This window comes from Microcebus murinus, chromosome 4 (genome assembly GCF_040939455.1).
Source record: "Microcebus murinus isolate Inina chromosome 4, M.murinus_Inina_mat1.0, whole genome shotgun sequence".
Classification (NCBI taxonomy): Eukaryota; Metazoa; Chordata; class Mammalia; order Primates; family Cheirogaleidae; genus Microcebus; species Microcebus murinus.
Window position 1 is genome coordinate 110432315 of NC_134107.1, and position 22776 is coordinate 110455090.

Below are 22776 nucleotides of genomic sequence, written 5' to 3' on the forward strand. Positions count from 1 at the left end.
ACAGTAGGTTCACTCTTAGTATTATACATTTGATGGGCTTTGGCATATGCATGACAGGAATCCACCATTACAGTTTCATACTGAACAGTTTCACCACCTTAAAAATCTGTGCTTCACATGTTCATACTCCCTACCCCCAAGCCCTGCATAACCACTGATGTTATACTGTCTCCATAGTTTTCCTTTTTCCAAAATATCCTATAATTATACTCATATAGTCTGTAGCCTTTTCGGATTGTCTTATTTTACTTAGCAATATGCTTTTAAGATTCCTCCATGTCTTTCCATGACTTGATAGCTCCTTTTTATCACTATCTATTATTAATATTTGGTGTTTTAGATGTACCACAGTTCATTCATTCATACACTGAAAGACATCTTGGTTGCTTCCATGTTTTTGTCAGTTATGAATAAAGCTGCTGTACACATCTGTGCACAGGTTTTTTGTGGACATAAGTTTTCAAGTCCTTAGAGTAAGTACCAAGGAATGTGATTGCTAGATCCTATATTAAGAGTATGCTTAGGTAACCACTACACTGTATTCCAAAGTGGCTCATGTTGTGTTCTTACCAGCAATAAATGAGAGTTTCTGTTGTTCGGCAAACTCACCAGCATTTGATAATTGTCAGTTTTAAAAAAATTTTAGCCATCCTAATAGGTGTTTAGTAGTCCAACAAATCTAGTCCAAGGAATAGCATTTACTGAATATACTTAAGGATGCTATACTGCTATCTTCATTATTTGGTTACCAATATCAGTAATTCTTTTTACTCTCCCTTTCCTGCTGATTCTCAAACTTTAGTGTATGTAAGAATCACTGGGGAACCTGTTAACAATATCAAACCCCAGGGCCTAAGCCCCAACATTTTATTTTAGTAGTTGTGGGCTAGGATCTGAAACTGACTCTGTCTTTTTATCCATGTGTGCTGTAGGTACACTCTGCTGGTCATCTGGTGGTTGGTAAAGATCGGCATTGTGCCGAGTTCTGTTCCTTGTAGAAATGTGTGAGTGCACCAGCCCAGACCATAATTTAGCTGTGGGAACAGAGGATAAGTTCATCTATGTGTTTAAATTACACCATGACTCTCTTTCTTTTCTTAAACTTCTGGGAGTAGGAAGTGTGAAATTATATTAACCACAGTAATTTGAAATTCTAAAATCTGTGTTTTTTATTTGTCACCTAGGAAATATATTCAATCTTTTATCTTTATTTTCTGAGGTGTTTCATCATATAATGTACTTCAGGAAAAAAAAAGAAAAACTCTGCCCTTTTTTTTCTTTTTAAAAACTAACTGGCATTATTATCAGATTTGTATTCCTGTCTGTAGACTATTGTTAGAAATGTGGGGTGAGGCCTGGAGAGCCTTGCTTTCTTAGGTAAAAGGCATTACACAAATATAACATGTATCTTTGAGGATTTTTTTGGTTAGTATAGTGTTTCTCAGAGCTTTATCTTGGACTGACTAGCAACAGTGACCTGAGAAAAATGCTAAAACTAGATATTGATCCTCAGAATCTCAGGGGATGGAGTCAGGAGTCTGTATGTTAACAAGTTTCTCAGGAGATTATTATGCACAAAATGTCGATCAGCCTCCCATTGTTTATCCTGTGCACAAATAAAGGGAGCAGTAAAACACAGTTAAGCAATTGTTCTGTTCCTCCTCCCAGAAAAATCTCCCTTTGTAACATGTTTGGGATATCGTTCATCTACTGGATAAAATCGCATTTAGAGAGTGACTGAATTTTAGGCAGCTCATGTTCTGTTGGTTCTTCATAAGATGACCAAGGATCAGCTGTTTTATTTTTTCGTAGTTAGCCCAGAATGTTTTGTGGTTTTGTGCATAAATATCAGAGAAATGGTTCTTAGACAATAAAAATTTTCTTACCTCAAGGGTTTAATGTGATTCCAAATAATTTATTGTCAGAAAAATTTTCTTTATCCCAAAGGGCAGCTCTTCAGAAACCCTGTACCCTCTAGTAGTTTAATGGAGGAAGGCAATTTATTTGCTTATATAAAACCATCATATTAATGTAATACCCTGGAATCCAAAGCTATACCTTTATATTACTCAAAATCGAATACAACAAAATATTTCCTCTACTGTTAATTAATGGGAAAACAGGCCGGGTGCGGTGGCTCATGCCTGTAATCCTAGCACTCTGGGAGGCTGAGGCGGGCGGATTGCTCTGAGCTCAGGAGTTCGAAACCAGCCTGAGCAAGAGCGAGACCCCGTCTCTACTATAAATAGAAAGAAATTAATTGGCCAACTAATATATATAGAAAAAATTAGCCAGGCATGGTAGCGCATGCCTGTAGTCCCAGCTACTTGGGAGGCTGAGGCAGCAGGATTGCTTGAGCCCAGGAGCCTGAGGTTGCTGTGAGCTAGGCCGACGCCACGGCACTCACTCTAGCCTGGGCAACAAAGCGAGACTCTGTCTCCAAAAAAAAAAAAAATTAATGGGAAAACATATTACACTGTAAATTTTCATCTGTAATGTTACGTAATTTCAAAAGGAGAGCATATGTGGTATTGCATAAAAAGTATTTGCTAACATTTCTTGAGTCCTTCTTATGTCTTCTGTTCAAATTGCTTTCCATTAAACTTTAATTCTCACAACTCTATGAAGAAGGTACCATTATTATCTCATTTTACAGATTAGGACACTAAAGCATTGTAGGTTAAACAAATAGCCTATTGTTATTCTGCTGTCTAGTGCAGAGCTTAGATTGAAATCTAGGCATTTTGGACAAACAATAGATCATAGCAGTAATTTAATGAATAGTAGTGGCTCCTAAGTGTTTACTTGTGTGAATCATAGATTTCTATAGTAGGAAAGCTGATAGTGGACCATCTGGTTCTAAACTGTCATTTTAAAATGATAGAAATCTGGAGACAAAAGAATTGAAATAAATTGTTCGGTTTTGCAAAGACAGTAAGTACGTGGTATAGCCAAGACCATAACACAGGCATGATGAATTTTATACTTTTTCCTCGCCTTTGGATCACAGAAATGTGTAAATTTTCTTAATTTATTTTCTTTATTTGTTGCTGCTGTTTTTATTTTTCTTATTAGTGCTGTTAACAGTTGTCATTGATACTTAGAGATATTTTGCTGCTTGATAGCATTTTGTTAATTTATGACATCAGAATATGTATTACCAGGTGATGCTTAAATATACAGTTTCGTGGAAATTGTTGACAAAATGGCTTAGGGCAGTAGTTCTTAATGTCATCAAGCCCTATACCCTCTCTTTATTTCTAAAATCCCTTCTTATGATTCTGAAATGAAATTCACAAATAATATAACTACCTACATTAATATACAATTTCAAAAAATCAATATAAATATTCACATGTGAAGGAAATATAAAAGAAAAGTAATTTATATATTTAAAATACATAATATATATTTAAATATAAATACTTGAGACAATTACTTGAGGACCTTGTCACTCTAAATGTAATCAACAGACCAGCAGCATTAACACTAGTCATAAAATATAATAAAACGCATTTATAATGGCATCAAAAATATGAAATACTTATGGATGTATCTGAAAAAAAGATGCAACTGATCTATATACAGAAAACTATAAAACAATGCTGAGAGAAATTAAAGACCCAAATAGGTGGGGAGATATACTGTGTTTATGATTTGGAAGACTTTATATTGTTAAGATGTCATTTCTTCCCAAATTGATCTGAATCCAAATCCCAGCAAACTCTGTGTAGAAATTGACAAACGGATTAATTCATATGGAAATGCAGAGTACCTAGAACAGTCAAAACAAGTTTGAAAAAGAACGAAGCTAGAGAAGTAACAATAATTGAAAATTTATTATAAAGCTACAGTATCAATAGAGTGTAGTGTTGGTGGAAAGATAGATTAGTAGATCATTGCAACACAAAAGTATCCTAAAATAGATCCATATGTACATGGATGACTGATGAACAAGATTCCAAAGTCAATTCAGTGAAGAAACATGGTCCATTTTACAAATGACAGTGGAACAATTGGATATCATATATCTCCAAAATAACTTTATTTCTTTCATCATCTGCAAAATTAACTCAAAATGGACATATACCTAATATAAACCATAAACTATAAAAATTCTAGGAGAAAACATATGGGAAAACTTTTGTGACTTTGGATTAGGCCAAGATTTCTTAAATGTAACATCAAAAGAAGAATTTGTAAAAATGATAAATTGAATTTCACCAAAATGTATAAATAAAATTTCTGCTCTTTGAAAGATGTTAAGAGAATAAAACACAAATCACAGTTTGAGAGAAAATATTTCCAGTGATTATATCTGACAAAGGACTTACTGGGAATGGTGGTGTGCACCCTTGTAGTCTCAGCTATTCGGGAGGTTGAGGCAGGAGGATTACTTGAGATCAAGAGTTTGAGGTTTCTGTGAGCTATGATGATACCACTGCACTCTAGCTGGGGCAACAGAGTGAGACTCTGTCTCAAACAAACTACAGAAACCAAAAATCTCTCAAAACTTCAAACTTAATAAGGACACAGAACTCGATATAAAAAATAGGCAAAGATTGGAACAGACACATCATCAAAAGGATGTATGAATGGTAAATAAACACATAAAGAGATACTCAACATCAATAGTCAGTAGAGAAATGCAAGTTAAAGCCACAATGATATATTGCTTCATAGTTGTTAGAATGGCAAGGATGTGGAGGAATTGGGACTGCTGGGAATATAAGTGCCACAGCCAACTTGGAAAACAGTATGGCAGTTTCTTAAACATACAGTAAGTCACTTAACGTTGGAAACGACGAATTTAAGTGAAAGGAGGACATACATAATGAAACCAATTCTGCCATAGGCTAATTGATACAAATGAGTTAAGTTTATACTGCAGACATGCAGTACGTCAGTTCATTTAAAGTTGCAGTTTCCAAGAACCTACCAATGATGTTAAGTGAGGATTTACCGTACACTTGATATCTGATCTAGCCATTTCACTTGTAGGTATTTACCCAAGAGAAAAAACCTGTGTCCATTTGAAAACTCTATGTGAATGCTTGTAGCAGCTTAATAGTCTAAAAATGGAAACAACCTAGTATCTGTCAACAACAGGTTAGTGGATGGTGGTATCCATACAATGGAATATTACTTAGGAATAAAAAGGAATGGACTATTGATACCTATAGCAACATGATGAATGATCCTCAAAATAATTATGCTGCATGAAGGGAAGACAGACAACAAAAGAGTGCATACTGTGTGACGCCATCATATAAAAGTATAGGAAATGCAAAGTAATGTATAATGATAGAAAGTAGATCAGTGGTTGCCTGGGGAGCAGGGATGGGAGGGGAGAGTAGCGGGGAAAACAGACATTCCAAAGGGATACAAGGAAACTTTGAGGTTGATGAATACATTCATGATCTTGATTGTGGTAATAGTTTCATGGTACATGTAAGAACTTATCAGAATGTACATTTTAAATATGTACAGTTTATTCTTTGTCAATTATACCTCAATAAAGGTAGAAAGAAAAACAACAGAGGCATCTATGACTTAACTTTGTTTATGGATTCAATCCAGTTGACAGTTTCTGTCTTTTCTACCTATGTCTTTTACATTCATATTCTTCATGCCATTTTCATATTATAGGTTTTTTATTATCTTTCCTATTCTATTTTTGTAAATTCCTAAAGTCTTGTCCTGCTTATCTTCCTTCCTTCCTTCCATCTTGAAAGGTATGCATTGCTACTAGAGTTTTCTTCCTATATCATACCTGTTCCAGCCCTTCTCTTCTGCTCAAAATTTATCTCTTTCATTTCCTAGAGAAGAAACTTCAAAGTTCTTGTGATAACATAAAAGACCATCCATAGTCTCTGACCTTATTCGGATTTTCCAGTCTTATTTTCCACTACTCTATTTTATAAACCAGATGTTCCTGCCTAATTTAACTATTATTTCTCCCCTCATTGCACGGGTTGCTCTTTTCTACTCTTGTGTCTTTTTATCTATGTGTCCTTCAACTTACAGTACCTTCTCTATCTTCTTATTGCTTCCAGGGTGAAAAGGTAAATCAAATTGATTAAAATTTTATAGCAACTATGATCTATTTTGTCTTATTTGATACTTCATTGCACTAATGGAGAAAAGAAATTCAGTCTCCTCAGTTACTTACTATATAGTAAACAATTATGCTCAGTACTCAATATTATGCTTAATATTGTCCATTCCATTGTTCCTTTCAGTTTTCGCCTATTACCCACTTTCTGCCTCCACTATCCTTATCCAGCCTAGATTCTAGAGCCATCATTATATTTGCTTATTACAAATTAATTTTTAAACCCTTTATCTTTGTTTTCTTCTCTTTTATTGATAGTGGTTTCTGGCTTAATGAAAAAATGGATACTTCATTACTCCTTGTGGGGGAGAGTTGAGGCAGGCCCGCGAAGAGATTAGCTACTTCTCCCCACAGAGCCAAGTCCCTTAGATAGGAGTTGCTGCAGAAGATAAGGAAATTGATAGGAAATAGAATAAAAGAATACATAGAGACTAAGGTATAGTTTATAATTTTATATAAAAATATCAGATATAACAGCAGGATACTCAGGAGACTGGACATTTTCCATGAACGTCCAGCAATATGGTTAGATTCACACAGGTTTTTATAATCACAGATATCAATTACCAGTTGTCAGGGTAACACATTTACATACCAGGGAATGCAGTTGCTATGGGATACAGGCAGTAGGTTGGGGTCAAAAGTCTTCTCAAAGGGCTTTTAACAAGTTCTAATCTATCTAGGTGAACAAACAGGTACAAAGTCTTTCAGGGACTAACCTCTGAGTTCTAAGAGGGAGTTGTCAATTAACAAAGGCATAACAAAAGAGGTATAGTGACCTGTATTTCTTTGATTTAGTTATTGTGGACTTAGAGGCAGATAGTCAGGAAAGAGCAGAAAACCCATGTCTATAAATCAGGTTGTTTATAACACAGGGGCATGTCTCTGGGCAAAGGACATTCGTTGTCTCTGGCTCCCATCCTGTGAGCCATATTTGCCTTGCCTTGTCTTTCAGGGAAACAGGGAAGCTCACAGATTTTGAGGTACTGGGAAGCCTTCCTGGAAAACATCCCTACTGGAGCCATGAGAGCCCTCCCTTGATAGCAGCCTCTGATAAGTAAACCTTTGAGTTCACGCATTCCTTCAGGGCAAAACCCTGCAAACTCCTGTTTCTGTCTTTAATATAGTAATATAGGGCTATACAATAAAATAATGGTCTTATGAGCTACATCTCATTAATTCCTCAATCATTTTTTCTCAACAACTCCTCTTAAACTCTCATCAGTATCTGATTTCTCTTTTTCTGACACTTTCTTCTCTTGGCTGATTTGACAGGACACTCTTAAGTTTCTCCTATCTTCTCAGTGTCCTTTGCCAGGGCATCCTTCTCTACTAGACCTCTGAAGTTTGTCGTTAGACTGTGTTCTCATTCTATGTTCTTTGTCCCATGCTGTCTTATTCATATATTCAAGTATATATATATATGTTGGTATTCAACTGTACCAACATATATATATACCTGACTCCCAGATTTATAACCTGATTTCTGACCTTGTATCTGACTCTCAAGTATCTAACCACTAAGAATAATTTGTTAATGGCAATTAGGGAGTTGACATTTAAGGGGACAGTATAAACGAGGAAAAGAAACCAGAAGCAGTGTGGTGTTTTGGGGGGAACATAAAGGGAGAGTGGGGAGTGGGAGGAGACATAAGTCTGAATATCTCAAAGAACCAAATGCAAAAAACTAAATGTACCAGAAGTAATTTTCCAGGAACTGGAAAATAAGGAATTGAGGGATTTTCTTCTAGTTTTTGCTTCTTTCATTATGTAGCAGCTGCTGCCTGTCTCCTCCTCCTATTTGTTATGAAAAATTTTTTTCTAATTCTAACAACTCAATGGGGATTTGGACCTAGTTCCAAAATGATAAGAGACAATCTAATTGACTCATTGACTTGTGGTCTGATCAACTATGCTAGGATGGTGTTGGCAGAGGTCTGGGGTTCAGATTGGGCAGAAACCCTAAGAAAGAGTAGGTTCTCTAAGAATGTTTGGGAAGTGAGAAAACATAAGTAGGATTTTTAGGACAGTAGACTATGAATTTGCATTGGTTCACATTTCCTCAGGGATGTGATTTTTCTCCAGCAATGCATGGACGTGCAAGTATAGATATATATTGATTTAGTTTTGGGGGTTTGTTGGATTGGTTTGGCAGAAGATTAATATTGCAAGAAATTAAGGGTACTGAGTTGAAAGTTCAAGTGGTCAACCACAGAGTCTTTCCAATGAGACTCCTTGAATGTTAGGAATGCTTTTTGGCTTAAGAAGCAGAAAAGTAAACAAGAAGGGTAGCTGATTGCTACTTTTGAGTTAGCAGCTTAATGATGGTAGGCAAAGTTTCTTAGATCTTCTTGGCCTTTCATATATGATCAAATGATGGCTACTACAGATCCCATCATGATACTTGAATTCACAGACGAAAGGATAGTAGCAGCAGCAGCATTGTGTTTATGTGTACCTTGGCTTCACCTGGATACAGGCCGTTGGGAAACTGGATAGTTAAGCTAATGTTTAGTAATATTACACTTTATAACTAAGTGAGACAAGAGGGCAGGTATTGGAGTTAAGCATTGGATGAGCCTGCTGTAGACCTCTATATAGCATACAATAGCATTTCCCCTATATACCTAAGCCTAACATATTGTGACATATTTAAAAGGTGAAGATGTAACTATTATAAATACAGTTCCCTGAAAAGTTCATTAAGCTTTGTTCAGTCTTTGTGAGGAAGTGATGGAAAACTTGTTTTTATTTGCTGAAAGATACTCAAGTTTAGAAACTAAGTTAGGTACTTTCACATAAACTCTTGAGGTATAGGTAGTGTTATCCCTAATGTTACAAATTAGGAAACTAAGACAGATATTAAGCAATTTGCTCCAGATCACAGAGCCTAGGAAATGAGTGAGCTAAGTTTACAACCTGGTCTTTCTCTTTGGCAAATTGCAGATGTTAATGCAGTGAAATGAAATGGGATTTTATGAAAGAATAATATTTGAGAGTGAGGAAACTTAAGCAGACACACGCAAAAGATGGTATTATGTGTGTCACATCCATTTGATGGAGGAGCTAGAGCCCTCTAGGTCTTCTGGTGGCCAACACACTGGAATAATAACAGATAACATTTAACTGGTGCTTACTATATGCATCTTACATTAATCTGTTTAATTCTCATAAGAACTCTTATGAGGTAGGTATTATTAGTATCACACACGTTTAGATAAAGAAACTAAAACACAAACAAGCTAAGTTACACACACAATCTAGATCTAGGATAGAACTCAGACCTGCTTACTCTTGAGGCTACCCTGTTAACCAATGCCTCATAAGCCCTTTCATGATAATTGACTTACATAAGAGAAAATGAAGATTTTCAAGTTGATTCTTACCTAGGTCTAACGAATCTTGGAAGAATTTCTACTCATTTAGTAAAATAGAAAGTTGAGTAGACTATGCTATGGAATTTCACTAATAAAACAAATACTTAAAGCATCATTTTGGAAGGCAGTGCATGGGGCTTTAACAATCCCAAATCCAAATCTTTTGAACAAAACTGATAGTAATAACCCTTTTTCAGCTCATGATAACTAGTTATATCTTCATAATTTTAAGAATGACCATAGAATATTGATTTAGAAATTGAAATAAGAATGCAGCAAATGAGTATTTGAAAATAATCCCACACAAATGGAAATTACACAGCTCAGAACTTCATGATGAATCATGCTCTTGGAAGACTATCCCACTTTTCCCCGGAGTCTGTCAACAGAGGGATATATAAAGTGATGTAGTTTTCATGTTTCAGCTTTAACATCTGCTGCATGGCAGCCCATTTATATTCCTATCTAAGGAAACATCTATAAATATTGGTAAAGATTTCTTTTTTACTTTTGTTTCCAGGCTGTTTATCTCTATATTTATTCTTTTGGCTATACAGTATCTCTGGATGATCTAGAACTCAGTATTTCCTAATACAACTTGTTAGGATTCTAACAAGTAATGTTACTAACAAGCCATGAAAGCAGTTTTGCTACAAGGTCAATTTTGTGTGTTTTTCAAAGCCAGAGTCTGTTGCCATTGGCTGGTTCTTCTCTTTTGTTTTGCCTCTTATCTGTGCTCTCTTAGCTTTCTTACAGCAGTGAATACTAGGATTTTACATGACCGTTTTGTTTCAAAAAGTCACATGTCACGTTATCTTTTCGTAAAACCTGTGGAAGACTGAAGAGAACATTCACAAAAAATTTGAATTGTGGTTTAGCATTGATATTAAAAAAACTTAGAGAAGACAGTAAACATAAGTTGGCAACAGAGATGTTGACACAACTATATTAAGATTTCAGCGGAGTGAATTATTAAGTGATAAAATTTTACCTTCTGCATGCGTAACTTATTTTCAGAGTCAATTTTTTAATTGATGTAAAAAGCAGTTTTGGAAATTAAAAACTAAAACTATAAAAGCAGACTTAGATATTTGGACAAATAACATAACTCTTGACTACTCATAGCAACAGATTGTTTTATTATTTGTTTGTGTAATTGGCATCATCTGTTATTTAGAATCTTGGAATAATAGGCCCATTTGGGAGGGACTGTGGAATTACTGGAATTGAATTGGCAGTGTTCACATATTAGTCTGGTTGCTGGTTTAGATTCTCTCTTCATTGCTTTTCTTCAGGTGGGACTCTTCCCTGGACACTGTGTTGAGTTAATTAACCAAAAAGTTCCCCAGTCAGTGACCAACTCAGTGCCAAAACCAGGTGAGTACACTTTTTCATTAGTGTGGTTATTTTATCAGTAGCTCAGAGATAGAGATTTTCTCTTCTAGCCAAATACCTAGATAGTTTTACTATTCTTTGCATTTATTGACATTCTTAATTTTATATATTCTTCATTTTAATGGTTTTGATTTTTAATGTGTTCTTATTTTTCTGTTGATCATTTCACAAAGTTCTACATTCATTTAAATTTTTAAAAAATTTAAAACAATTATGTGCTCTATTAAGCTTTGTCATTATTTGCTTTTATAATTATAAGTAGGAGTATAGCTTATTAATAAATAAAATGATAAAAACAATAATAGGTGTAAATAACTAGCATGGTGATGGTATGATTAACTGGAAATTAATAGATATATATTATATTTATATTTTAATAGTGCCTATAAACAGCCAAACTATTATAAATACCATTTCTTACTACTTATATAGTATATTTACAGTGCTACATAAATATATAGAATATTTTACAAAAAAGTAAAGCAGTATTGCAGGGTTTTAGAAAAAGTGGAAATTTTTGTGTTTATTGGGGTGATTTAATCAGGGCAAGGTTCTACAGAATACCTATTCGAGAAATTTCTGATCTGATATAAATTTTTTAAAAGAAAATAAAAACAAAGACTAAAAAATTTTAGAGGAAAGAGGAAGCAATGAAATTTATTTTTTGCAGTTATATTATATTTTTTCTACCCTTTCCCTCCTCCCAATAAAAGGAGAAGAACAATTTCTGGGCCTCAGAATTTATTTGAATTGTTTTCCTTAAAATATTTTATAATCTTAGGACTTGAATGTAAGAGTTAGGGAAAAAAAATTTATTCTTTATTTATTTAGTGTTTTTCTACTTCTGCTCCCAAAGCATATATCAAACAATCTCTGCTTATTAGTATTTATAGAGTAGTAACCCTTTTCAAAGCTTATTTCTTCATAAAAGGTTAGTGAGTCATTGTTTCCATTTTTCTCATAGGAATTTATTTATTTTAGACAAACTTTATTGCTTGGTAGAGAAAATACTTCAAAACAGTGTTCTTTGCAGTTCCACTTGAGCCAGGATTCTTAGTTCTTTTTAAGACAATTTTATCCTTCTTTCAGTAAGCTTATTAAAAAGACTTCCTCAACGGGTACTTGCCTGGTAAATGTTCATTAGTATTAATAATTGTGATGACTGTAGATTTCTTTTTTTAAATACAGCATCAGTAACTTTAAAAAACATAGCTTTATTGAGATATAATTCACATGCCATACAATTTGCCCTTTTAAATTACATAGTTCAGTGGGTTTTTTATTTTTTAGTATATTCACAGAGTTGTACAGCCACTACTACTAATAATTTTAGAACACCTTCATCACTGCATAGAGAAAGCTCTTATCCATTAGCAGACACTGCTCTCCTCCTCCCAGACCTCCACTAATCTACTTTCTGTCTCTGTAGATTTCACTATTCTAGACATTTTGTAAAAATGGAATGATAATATATGGTCTTTTGTGATCGTCTTCTTAGCATAATGTTTTCAAGGTTCATCCATGCTGTAGCATGTATCAATATATCATTCCTTTTTTTAAAAAATGGCGAGTATCCACGGTGCTAATTCCATAAAAAAAAAAAAAGAAAGAAAGTGGCTGAATGATATTTCACTGTATGTATATACCACATTTTATTTGTTCATTTAGGGTTGTTTCCATTTTTGGCTGCTATGTGTACAAGTTTTTCTGTAGATGTATGTTTTTATCCCTTTTTGGTATATGTCTAGGACTGCAATTGCTGAGTCATGTGGTAGCTCTGTTTAATCTTTTGAGGAACTGCCAGATGTACCATTGGCACAACTGCACCATTTTATGATTCTACCAGCAGCGTGTGAGAGTTCCAGTTCTCCATATCCTTGACAACACTTGGAATTTTTTGATTATTGCCATCTTAGGTGTGAAGTGATATCCATTGTGGTTTTGATTTGCATTTCCCTGATGGCCAGTAATGTTGAGTGTCTTTATATGTGCTTGTTGACCATTTGTCTTCTTTGGAGGAATGTCTATTCATATCCTTTGCCTATTTTTTAATTGTGCTATTTGTCTTTTTATTATTGAGTTGTAAATAATTGTAAATATATTGTAAATAGGAGTCCTTTATCAGATAATAATGATTTACAGATATTTTCAGCCATTTTGTGGGTTGTCTTTCATTTTCTTGATGTTATCCATTGAAGCATAAAAGTTTTTTAATTTTGACAAAGTCTCATTTATTTTTTTGTTGTTGCTTATGCATTTGGTGCCTTATTTTAGAAGACCTTGACTAATCTAAAGTCATGAAGATTTACTCCTATATTTTCTTCTAAGAGGTTTAGTTTTAGATCTTACATGTTAGTTTATGATACATTTTTTTTTTTTTGAGACAGAGTCTTGCTTTCTTGCCTAGGCTAGAGTGAGTGCCGTGGCGTCAGCCTAGCTCACAGCAAACTCAAACTCCTGGGCTCAAGCGACCCTCCTGCCTCAGCCTCCCGAGTAGCTGGGACTACAGGCATGAGCCACCATGCCCGGCTGATATATATATATATATATACATATATATATATATATATATATATATATATATATATGTATGTATGTATATATATATGTATTAGTTGGCCAATTAATTTCTTTCTATTTTTATGGTAAAGATGGGGTCTCGCTCAGGCTGGTTTTGAACTCCTGACCTTGAGCAATCTGCCCGCCTCAGCCTCCCAGAGTGCTAGGATTACAGGCATGAGCCACCGCCCGGCCTGTGATACATTTTTTAAGTAAATTGTTATGTATTATGTGAGGCAGAGGTTTGATTTCATGTGGTTATTCAATTGTTGCAGTACTTTTTGTTGAAAAGATTATTCCTTCCCCATTGAATTGTTTTGACACCCTTGTAAAAAATTAATTGACCTTAGACACATGGGTTTATTTCTGGACTTTCGATTCTTTCATTGATCTATATCTTTTCTTATGCTAGTACCACACTGTCTTGATTACTATTACTTCATAGTAAGTTTTGCAATGGGGAAGTATAAGTCCTATTATATTCTTCTTTTTAAGGGTTCATTTGGCTTTTATGGGTCACTTGCAATTCCATGTGAATTTTAAAAATCAACTTGTCAGTTTCCACAATGTCTGCTAGAATTCTGATAAGGGACTGTACTGAATCTGGAGGTCAGTTTGGGAAGTGTTACCATCTGAACAATATTAAGTCTTCCAATCCCTGAACATGGGTTGTTTTTCTATTTATTTAGATATTTAATTTCTTTCAGTGTTTTCTAGTTTTCAGAATATAACTTTTATATATCTTTTGTTGCATTTATTTTTAACTATTCAACTCTTTTTGATGCTGTTGTAAATGGAATTTTCTTAATTTCATTTTCTTATTCTTTACAAGTGCTTAGAAATATAATTTTTGTATATTAATCTTGTGTCTTGAAACCTTGCTGAACTTCATTAGTTCAAATAGTTTTTTAATGAATTCTTTGGGATTTTCTATATATAAGATCATGTCATCTGTGAATAGAGATTTTTTTTTTATTTCTTCCTTTTCAATCAATTCATTATTTTTTTCTTGCCCAGTTGCCCTGGTGAAAAGCTCTAATACAGTGATGAATAGAAGTCTCTAGTGCAAGCATCCAGGTCTTATTCCTGATCTTAGGAGAAAGCATCCACTCTTTTACCATTGACTAAGATGTTAGCTATGGAGGTTTCATGGATGCCTATTACCAAGTGGAGAATGTTCCCTCCCGTGTATTTCCAGTTTGTTGAGTGTTGTCATGAAAAGGGTGTTGGATTTTTTTCACAGGCTTTTTATTCATCTATTGAGATGATGATCATGGGTTTTTATGGTCACTATTTTGAAATTACTAAAATTCAACATCAAAAATTTACTGCGCTTTCTTACACATTATTTTTACCCATCCTTCTGTGGAGTAAGCTTAACTTTTATTAGTTATTAAATCACATCTTTGGTAATTTTGACCCAGAAATGTACTATAAACTGAATTGTGAAAACTTAGCTTAATATTGGCCTTAAAATAAACTGTTAAAATACTTTCTCACATTTTGAATGATGAAGTGATACTTTTAACAGTGATAACCTCCAGAAGCATTTAGTTACTGGGAAATTAATCAGTTATTGATAGTTCTGAAAAATATGTTTCTATTCTTAGACCTGCATGGCATTATTAATTCTAAATTAGTAATGACATCTAAAAAACAAGCACACCTTCAAAAGCTAATATTGTTTCTTTTATAAGCAGCATTGCAGAGTTTGCTTAGGGAAATGTGCATTCTTAATACATTTTGAAAAGAATGATGTGAATTCATTCTGCCTTGGGCTTGTTTCACACTTTAGAACTGTCTTTGCCTACAGTATAAACAACTTGAATGTTCTATTTATTTTTAACATTGCCATCTGTCACTGTTAGATGCCAAATCTGAAAGATGCAGCTATAGTTTGAAACTAAAAATTTAAAGCTCCCTATACTATTACACAACAAGGGTAATGGAAAATTTTTTCTTTTTTTTTTTTTAATCAGGTTTTTATTTATTTATTTTTATTTTTTTTATTTCGGCATATTATGGGGGTACAGATTTTAAGGTTTCAATAAATGCCCATTTCCCTCCCAATTTTTTCTTTTGAAACTGTTCTTAATGTTCTTAGTATGTTCAATTGTGATATAGATATAAAATTAATGAGTCACCATGTCTTGACCAAGATAGCAAGTATCCATGGTACCGTAAGAAAAAGAACATAAGAATTTGAGAGAGAAAGAAAGGAAAGAAAAGAGGAAGACAGGTGGAAACTTATCTATAAGAAATTAGCATTTTGTTCACTCACTATAGGGCATGGTTTGATGGAAGAACATGAGGTCAAGGTGGGTGAAAATGGAGGGAAAGCACATGTTTTCTTTATGTTTATGGAGTTCACTGAGGATCTATTTATTGATATCTTTCTTAAAGTTTTTGATGTTTTTGGCTATTTTCTCTTCAGATATTTCTTTTTGTCCAATTCTCTCTCTCTCTTCTCCTTTGCACATCAGTTACATTCTTTGATATTGTCTTGTAGATCTTGAACTCTGTTCTGTTTTTTTTTCATTGTGTTCTCTTCTCCCCTCCCCTCCCCTCCCCTTCCCTCTCCTCGCTTCCCCTCTCTCGTTTGACTACTTTCTGTTGACCTGTCTTCAAGTTCAGTGATTCTTCTCTCTATTATGTATAGTCTTCTCTTAATCATGCTTAATAAATTCTTTAATTCTCATATTTCTCATTTCCAGGATCAATATTTGGTCTTTTTTGCAATGTCCATGCTGGAATTCCCCATTATCCACTTTTTCCACCAGAAGGAAACAAAAAGGGGAGTGCATGATGGAGGAATAGAAGAGAGGGAGAAAAGAGAAAAAGGAGGAGTGGGAGAAAAGAGAAAAGAAAAGCCTGCTTTTGAGGCACAAACCTCTGACTAGGGATTTAGGCAAACCTTTCCCTGAGAACAGTTAAAAAATGGACAGAAATATAAAAATATTTCTTTGAATCATTGGAGGGGTTAATAAAGCGGTAAGCAATACTGAGCTAAGCTGAAGTAGAAGAAGGAAGTCCAGAGGGTGACCCCAGCACATGGGGACTTTATTTTGCTAGGGTATCTGCTGATGGAGTATCAGACGTCACGGTGCTGGGGTCACCATGATTGAAAGTCAGAGCCCAATGGGGCAGAGCTGCTATTGATAATGCCTCAAGCCTGGAATTCGGATTGTCATGGAAATTGATGGCTGATTATAAAATTTATGTGAAAATGCAGAGCCCAGAATACCCAAGACAATTTTGAAGAACAAAAAAGTAGGAAGCTTACTGTAATAGATATCAAGATTTCTTGTAAAAACTTCATTAATTAAAGCACTGGTATAGAAGGAAGGAAAGAAAAATAGATCGATAGAACAGAATGGAGTCCAGAAACAAACCTGTAGATATATAAATACTTGATTTATGTCAGAGGTAGAACTGCAAGATGGTATCAAAGGGCAGTCATTTCCGTAATGGGTGCTGTGTCAACTGGACATCTAAATATAAAAAAAAGGAGAAACCTGATCCTTATTTAACCCCATACAAATGGAGTTGTAATTCTGGAAGAATTACAAATCTGTATGTGAAGAGTGAAACAAAACTTGTAGAGGATAATGCAGTAGAATATCTTCATGACCTTGGGTTGTACATAAAGTGTTAATCATAACTGAAAAGCTTAATGATTAAACTTAATTAAAATTTAGGACTTCATCATAATATACTATCAAGGTAGTGAAAAGGCAGCTCACAGGGTAAGAAAGATGTTTTCAGAACATGTATCTGACAAAGGTCTCGTAAGTAGAGTATGTAAAGAATCAATAAGAAAAGGACAGATAAACTGATTTTTTTAAATCATTGAAAATTGAGATACTTCATAACAAATATCCAGCATGTTCAATAAGCATATGAGAAGATGTTCAACATCATTAGTCTTAAGGGAAATGCAAATTAAAGCCTTATTGGTTCCCCAGTGCACACCCACTAGAATGGTTAAAATTTAAGAGTAACAATATTACAAGTTGGCAAGGATGTAGATCAATGGAAATTCCTATACACTGCTAATGGCAGTATAATTTGAGACAATCATTGTCTGGTGTTATCTACTAATGATGACATGCATACCCTATAACCCAGCAGTTCCAGTCTTAGATATATATAGAAATTCATGTACATGGACTAGGAGTCATATACTGTCATAGCAGCTTTATTTCTATTTGTCAAAAAACTGAAAAAACTCAAGGTTATATGCATGGTGGAATAAATAAAGTCTGTATACATTTAATAGATTCTGCTACAACAACAAAAACAAATGAGTTACAGCTACATGTAATAACAAGGATGAATCTCACAAAAATAAATGTTGAGGGAAAAAGCCTGATACATGTACTGTATAATTTGATACATAAGTATATAGAGTTCAAAATCCCAAGAGTCCAAGACTGTTCTTTGCTGTTCTAGTTTAGTACACCAGTTGCCTTTGGAGAGGAGAGAGGAGCTAATAAGTGGGATGGGCAGGAAGAGGGTTCTGGAGTACTGGTAATGATATATTGATCCAGGTAGTGATCATACAGAAATGTATTGATGTTGAGCATTTCATATGTTTATTGCCTATTTGTATATTTCCTTTGGAGAAATGTCTATTTAAGTCCTTTGCCATTTTTGAATTGGTCACTTTACATTTTTTTATGTTCTTCCCATCCAGGTGAATATTCTTTGCAGCATTAGTTTAATACTCAAATGTTGGAAATCATATTTTGGAAATACTTTTGGTACTTCTATACCATAAAATACTTTGCAACAAAAAGAAAGTAGAGGTCTATGTACTACTAACCTGGGAAGTTTTTTCTCTGATGTATTGTTAAATGAAAAAGAAAGTCACAGCACAGTATAATCTCATTATAAATTCATAGAAGAGGATCTAGAAGGATATATACCTAACCCAAAATGATAATGGGATTATGGAGATAGTAAGAGACATTTTATTTTTTTCTCTATTTGTTTCTGTATTTAAATCCTTACAATGAATATGTATTACTTTGTAAATTTTGAAAAAATAAATTAAAATCTCCCCTTAACTCCACCCTATCCAAGGGATCCTTCTTTTTTAATATATGTATTTTTTTTCTCTGCATATTATGGGGGTGCAAATGTTTAGGTTACATATGTTGCCCTTCCCCCTCCAGTCAGAGCTTCAAACGTGTCCATCCCCCAGATGCTGCACATCATATTCATTATGTATGTATATACCCATCCCCTCCTCCCCCCTCCCATCTGCCTGATGCCCCATAAATGTTATTCCTGTATGTGTGCTTAGGTGTTGACCAGTGAAACCAATTTGCTAGTGAGTACAGGTGGCGCTTATTTTTCCCTTCTTGGGATACTTCACTTAGTAGAATGGGTTCCAGCTCTATCTAGGAAAATACAAGAGATGCTATATCACCATCACCCCATAAAATAGGCACTTTTGTGACAATGGATTTTAATGTAGGTATTTGATTTATGTATGCAGCACAGTTCAAGGGACAAAAGCTCAGACAACCTTAGGTTTTAATCCCTATGCCACTTTTTTCTTTCTTGGTGTACATCATTTGGTTTCTCTGATTTTCAATTTCCTTATCTAAAAAGTAAGGCAAGATTTCTTTTGAAGATTGGGGATAAGGCATTTAAGATGCCTGTGCACTTAGTAAATGTCAACTGCTATTATTTATTGATTTATGTTTATCTACTATGTTATTTAAATTCATGAATGTCAGAAACTAGATCTGTTTAGTTTATATAGATACTTAAGCTGTTATTTATTGATATAAATCTGTGTGCCAATATTTCACAGTATATTTCTGAAACAAATTAATTACAGTAGTTTTCATGGGACCATGTGGGAGGGAGGGAGCCTCTTTGGACGATCACTTAAATAGAGTTTGTGTCATACATTTTTGTCATCTTTTTTGATGATAATGGATTTTTTGGTTTTTTTGGTTAGCCACCTACATAGAAATAGCTGAGGCTTTCATTTGGGGGGAAGGCTTAGAAATTAGATATAACTCTGCTGAAATCCTTTTATTTATGTAAGAAGTAATGTATAAGGTAACAAGTCAATTTGAATTTATAGCATAATTTTGAAATAAAATTCTTGTAGTGTTCTTTTAGGAAACTGGTCCTCTAGTATCCTGCTTTTTTTGAAATTTTACTTGTGGTTTTACGTAATTAGTTTTTTAAAAATTTTTCATTTGCTTCCTCTTGCTTATTTCTATTTTCTCTTTTTTTGAGTTTCTAGCACTTTTTGCTCCTTCATAGCTATGTTTCTTTGCATGTCATTTTAGTATAAAAAGATCACACATTTATATATCAAATAAGAGAGGTCTATATTTGTACTTACCTTGTTTAGAGTATTGAATAATTCTCCCACTAAACATATGCTTACATGGAGGTAATAGTGTAAGAATCAGATATTAAAGTCAGTACCCTAAAAGGCATTGATGTAAGAGGCAAAGGAGTCCTGAAGTACTAGAATGCCTTGGGAAGCTTCCCCTTGAATACGTTGTAAAGGATAGATCAAGGTAATACTTTCTTAGTCTACATCAGGGAAAAACAATTAGAAAATATGTAATACCATATATTTGTAAAATGCTTTAGAGTTTATGAATACTTGTATTTCCATTGTTTAAGTTGGACTTAAATCTTGGTATAGCCCTTATGAGGTCAGTAGGAATAGAAAATGTATTTCTATCCCATTTTTTAACAAATGGAGTAACTGAGACTCAGATAGCTTAAGGCACTTGCCTGAAGTTTCACAACTAGGACTTATTCAGATCTTCTGACACCTGATAGTAATCTTAGCTAACATTTACTTATGCAGTCTTTACTGTGTGCCAGGCACTGTACCAAGTGCTTGACATGGATTAACTCATGTGTGATTAATTAACTCAAAACCCAGAATTCTGCCCATTATAGAACACTGAATAGAGATAAAGTTTATTGTTCTCTCTCAAAACAAAACTTTAATTCTTTTTGCTTTTATTACAATAGAAGTAAATAAAAATGAATTTGAATTTCCATAAGGCCTATATGAGAACAGACACTCAAGTAAAAGATGGATTAAACTGAGACTAAAGAGAATTGCTTATAGAAACTTACTTAATTTGTAGACTTTATTTTCAGCCATCATCTTTTCTAATGCTTCTTTAATTAAGAAAATATCTTTCAGTTGTTCCCCTTATATATAAAACATAACTCCAAACTCTGTTTTAGTATGGCATTCCAACCTTCCTTCCTTTCCATTCTCCTATTGTAGTCCCTGTGTACTCAACTGGAATCTACTTCTGCGTTGTCTGAACATAGCACGTGGTTCCAGAGCTTTCCCTTTGCTACTGCTATTCCTACAGCCTGAAATGCCCTTTTCCCCGTTTTGTCAGTTGAAGTCTTCCTATATTTCAAGACTCAGGCCAGAGCCCACTACTTCCACGAACATTTCCCTAACCCATCTCTCCCTAACTGCATCTCCTCTCTACCCCTGGTCAAATCTCTTAGCAGTTATTTCACTTGTTCACTAAATTGTACTTCCCTCACAGATGGCAAATATGTCTCATTCATCTTTATCTCTCCCACAGGATGAATATTCAATGGATATGTGATTAATGCCAGCTGAATTACTCCATCCTAATATTTACTACTAAATTAAAATTTTAGAATACAATTTTTATCATGTAATACTTCCCTTCAGGAAACCTAGGTAATTTCCCTCTGTGCCAGAATTACGTGCAAAATCTGTAGTCTAGAATTTAAGATGATCCACAAATACTGAAACTGACTTATCTTTGTGGCCTCTTTTTTTCCCATTTCTTACCCATATGCAGCATTAGTAACATGTTTCCTTACTCTCCTCTCAAAATACCTTGAGCTTTCCTTTTCCCTTGCCTGTGATCTTTCTCCTGCCTGAAATGATTTACCATGCCTTTTGTGAAGCTTCCCTAGGCCAATACTTTGCAAACATGAATGTGCATTCAGTTGACCTGAGAGATTTTTTAGGCTGTAGATCATGATTTAGTAGATCGAGGCTGGGGCCTAAAGTTCTGCATTTCTTTCTAACAGTCTCCCAGGTAATTGTTGATGATACTGATCCTAGGTACATTTCAGCTACAGTAGCTATTGTTTGTAGCACTCACTTGGAAATAGTGTATGGCAATGATTTCTCTCATATAGAGTTTGATCATTCACTGCCCCACCTACCTGGTTTTGCTTGCGGGCAGATATTCTATTGTAATATTTTATATTAATTTGCATCCTGTATACATGATTAATGCTCCAAAACAGTTCTTGATTGATAACTGTAAATGTGAACAATTTCCATTAAAGTTGTCAAAAATATTTCTTAAACTCCGATATCCCCTTAAGCCAGTGCTAGGAGTGGGCCCCTTATCTCTCCTGTGTTTGTGCTAAGTAAAGATACTTCCATTTTTTGGCATTTTCAGTATTCATTCATTCATTGATCAAGAATTTATTGAGTGCATACTAAGTGTCATGGCTAAAACAGTGAATACAACAGACAGATTCTGCCATTTTGGTATTTCTATTCACATGTGATAAGAGGAAGGAGAGGTAAACCAACAAATAAAATATATATTAGTATGATAGATAAGTGCTATGGAGAAAAATAAAACTGAGAAAGCAGTACAGACCAGGAAGTGCTGGGATGTGGTCCCTGTTGGGTTATAATTTCAAAGCAGAGTAGGGTAGTCAGGGAAGAAGGGCTCATTAGAAGGTTACTTTTGAGCAAAGGCCCGAAGGAGATAAGGAGGGGAGATTTGCACATTTGGGGGAAGAGCTTTGCAAGGAGGGAACAGCGAATGTAATGATACCGAGCTAGGTGTACGTCTGGCCTGTTAAAGGGTCAGCAGGAAGGCCAGGTTGGCTAGAGCAAAGTGAGTGAAGAGATAAGTTCAAGAGGAGACAGGGATCATATCTTCTTTGGGGCCTGGTGCCAGTATAGGGATTTTGGCTTTTTTTTTTTTTTTTTTTTTTTTTTTTTTTTTTTTTTCCTGTGACAGTCTCTGCTGGATGGGATTTTGGCTTTTATTTAGAATTTGTTGGGAAGGCAGTAGAAGGTTTTGAGCAGAGCTGTTGTTCAATCTGATTGACCTTGTTAATAGGATCACTTTGGTTTCTGTGTTAAGAATAGGAGAGGACATGGGTGGAAGAAGAGAGGCTAGCAGTGGCTATTAGAGTGAGCCAGGCAAGAGATGGTGGTGACTAAGACAAAGTAACTGTGAAGGGAGTGAGAAGTGAGCCAATTTGGGCTTATGTTGATTATATACAACATATATATATATATATATACAC

The 22776-nt window shown here is 34.5% G+C and overlaps 1 protein-coding gene across 23 annotated transcripts in view; it reads left to right on the forward strand.

The window, feature by feature from the left end:
- Nucleotides 1–22776, forward strand: part of ARHGAP32 (Rho GTPase activating protein 32) — a 319968-nt gene that overhangs the window by 235018 nt on the left and 62174 nt on the right. For all 23 annotated transcript variants that reach the window (XM_076002670.1, XM_076002671.1, XM_020286787.2 and 20 more), the window contains one exon: nt 10788–10869. In XM_076002670.1, the coding sequence (XP_075858785.1) occupies nt 10788–10869 (82 nt within the window). The remainder of the gene's footprint in view (nt 1–10787; nt 10870–22776) is intronic.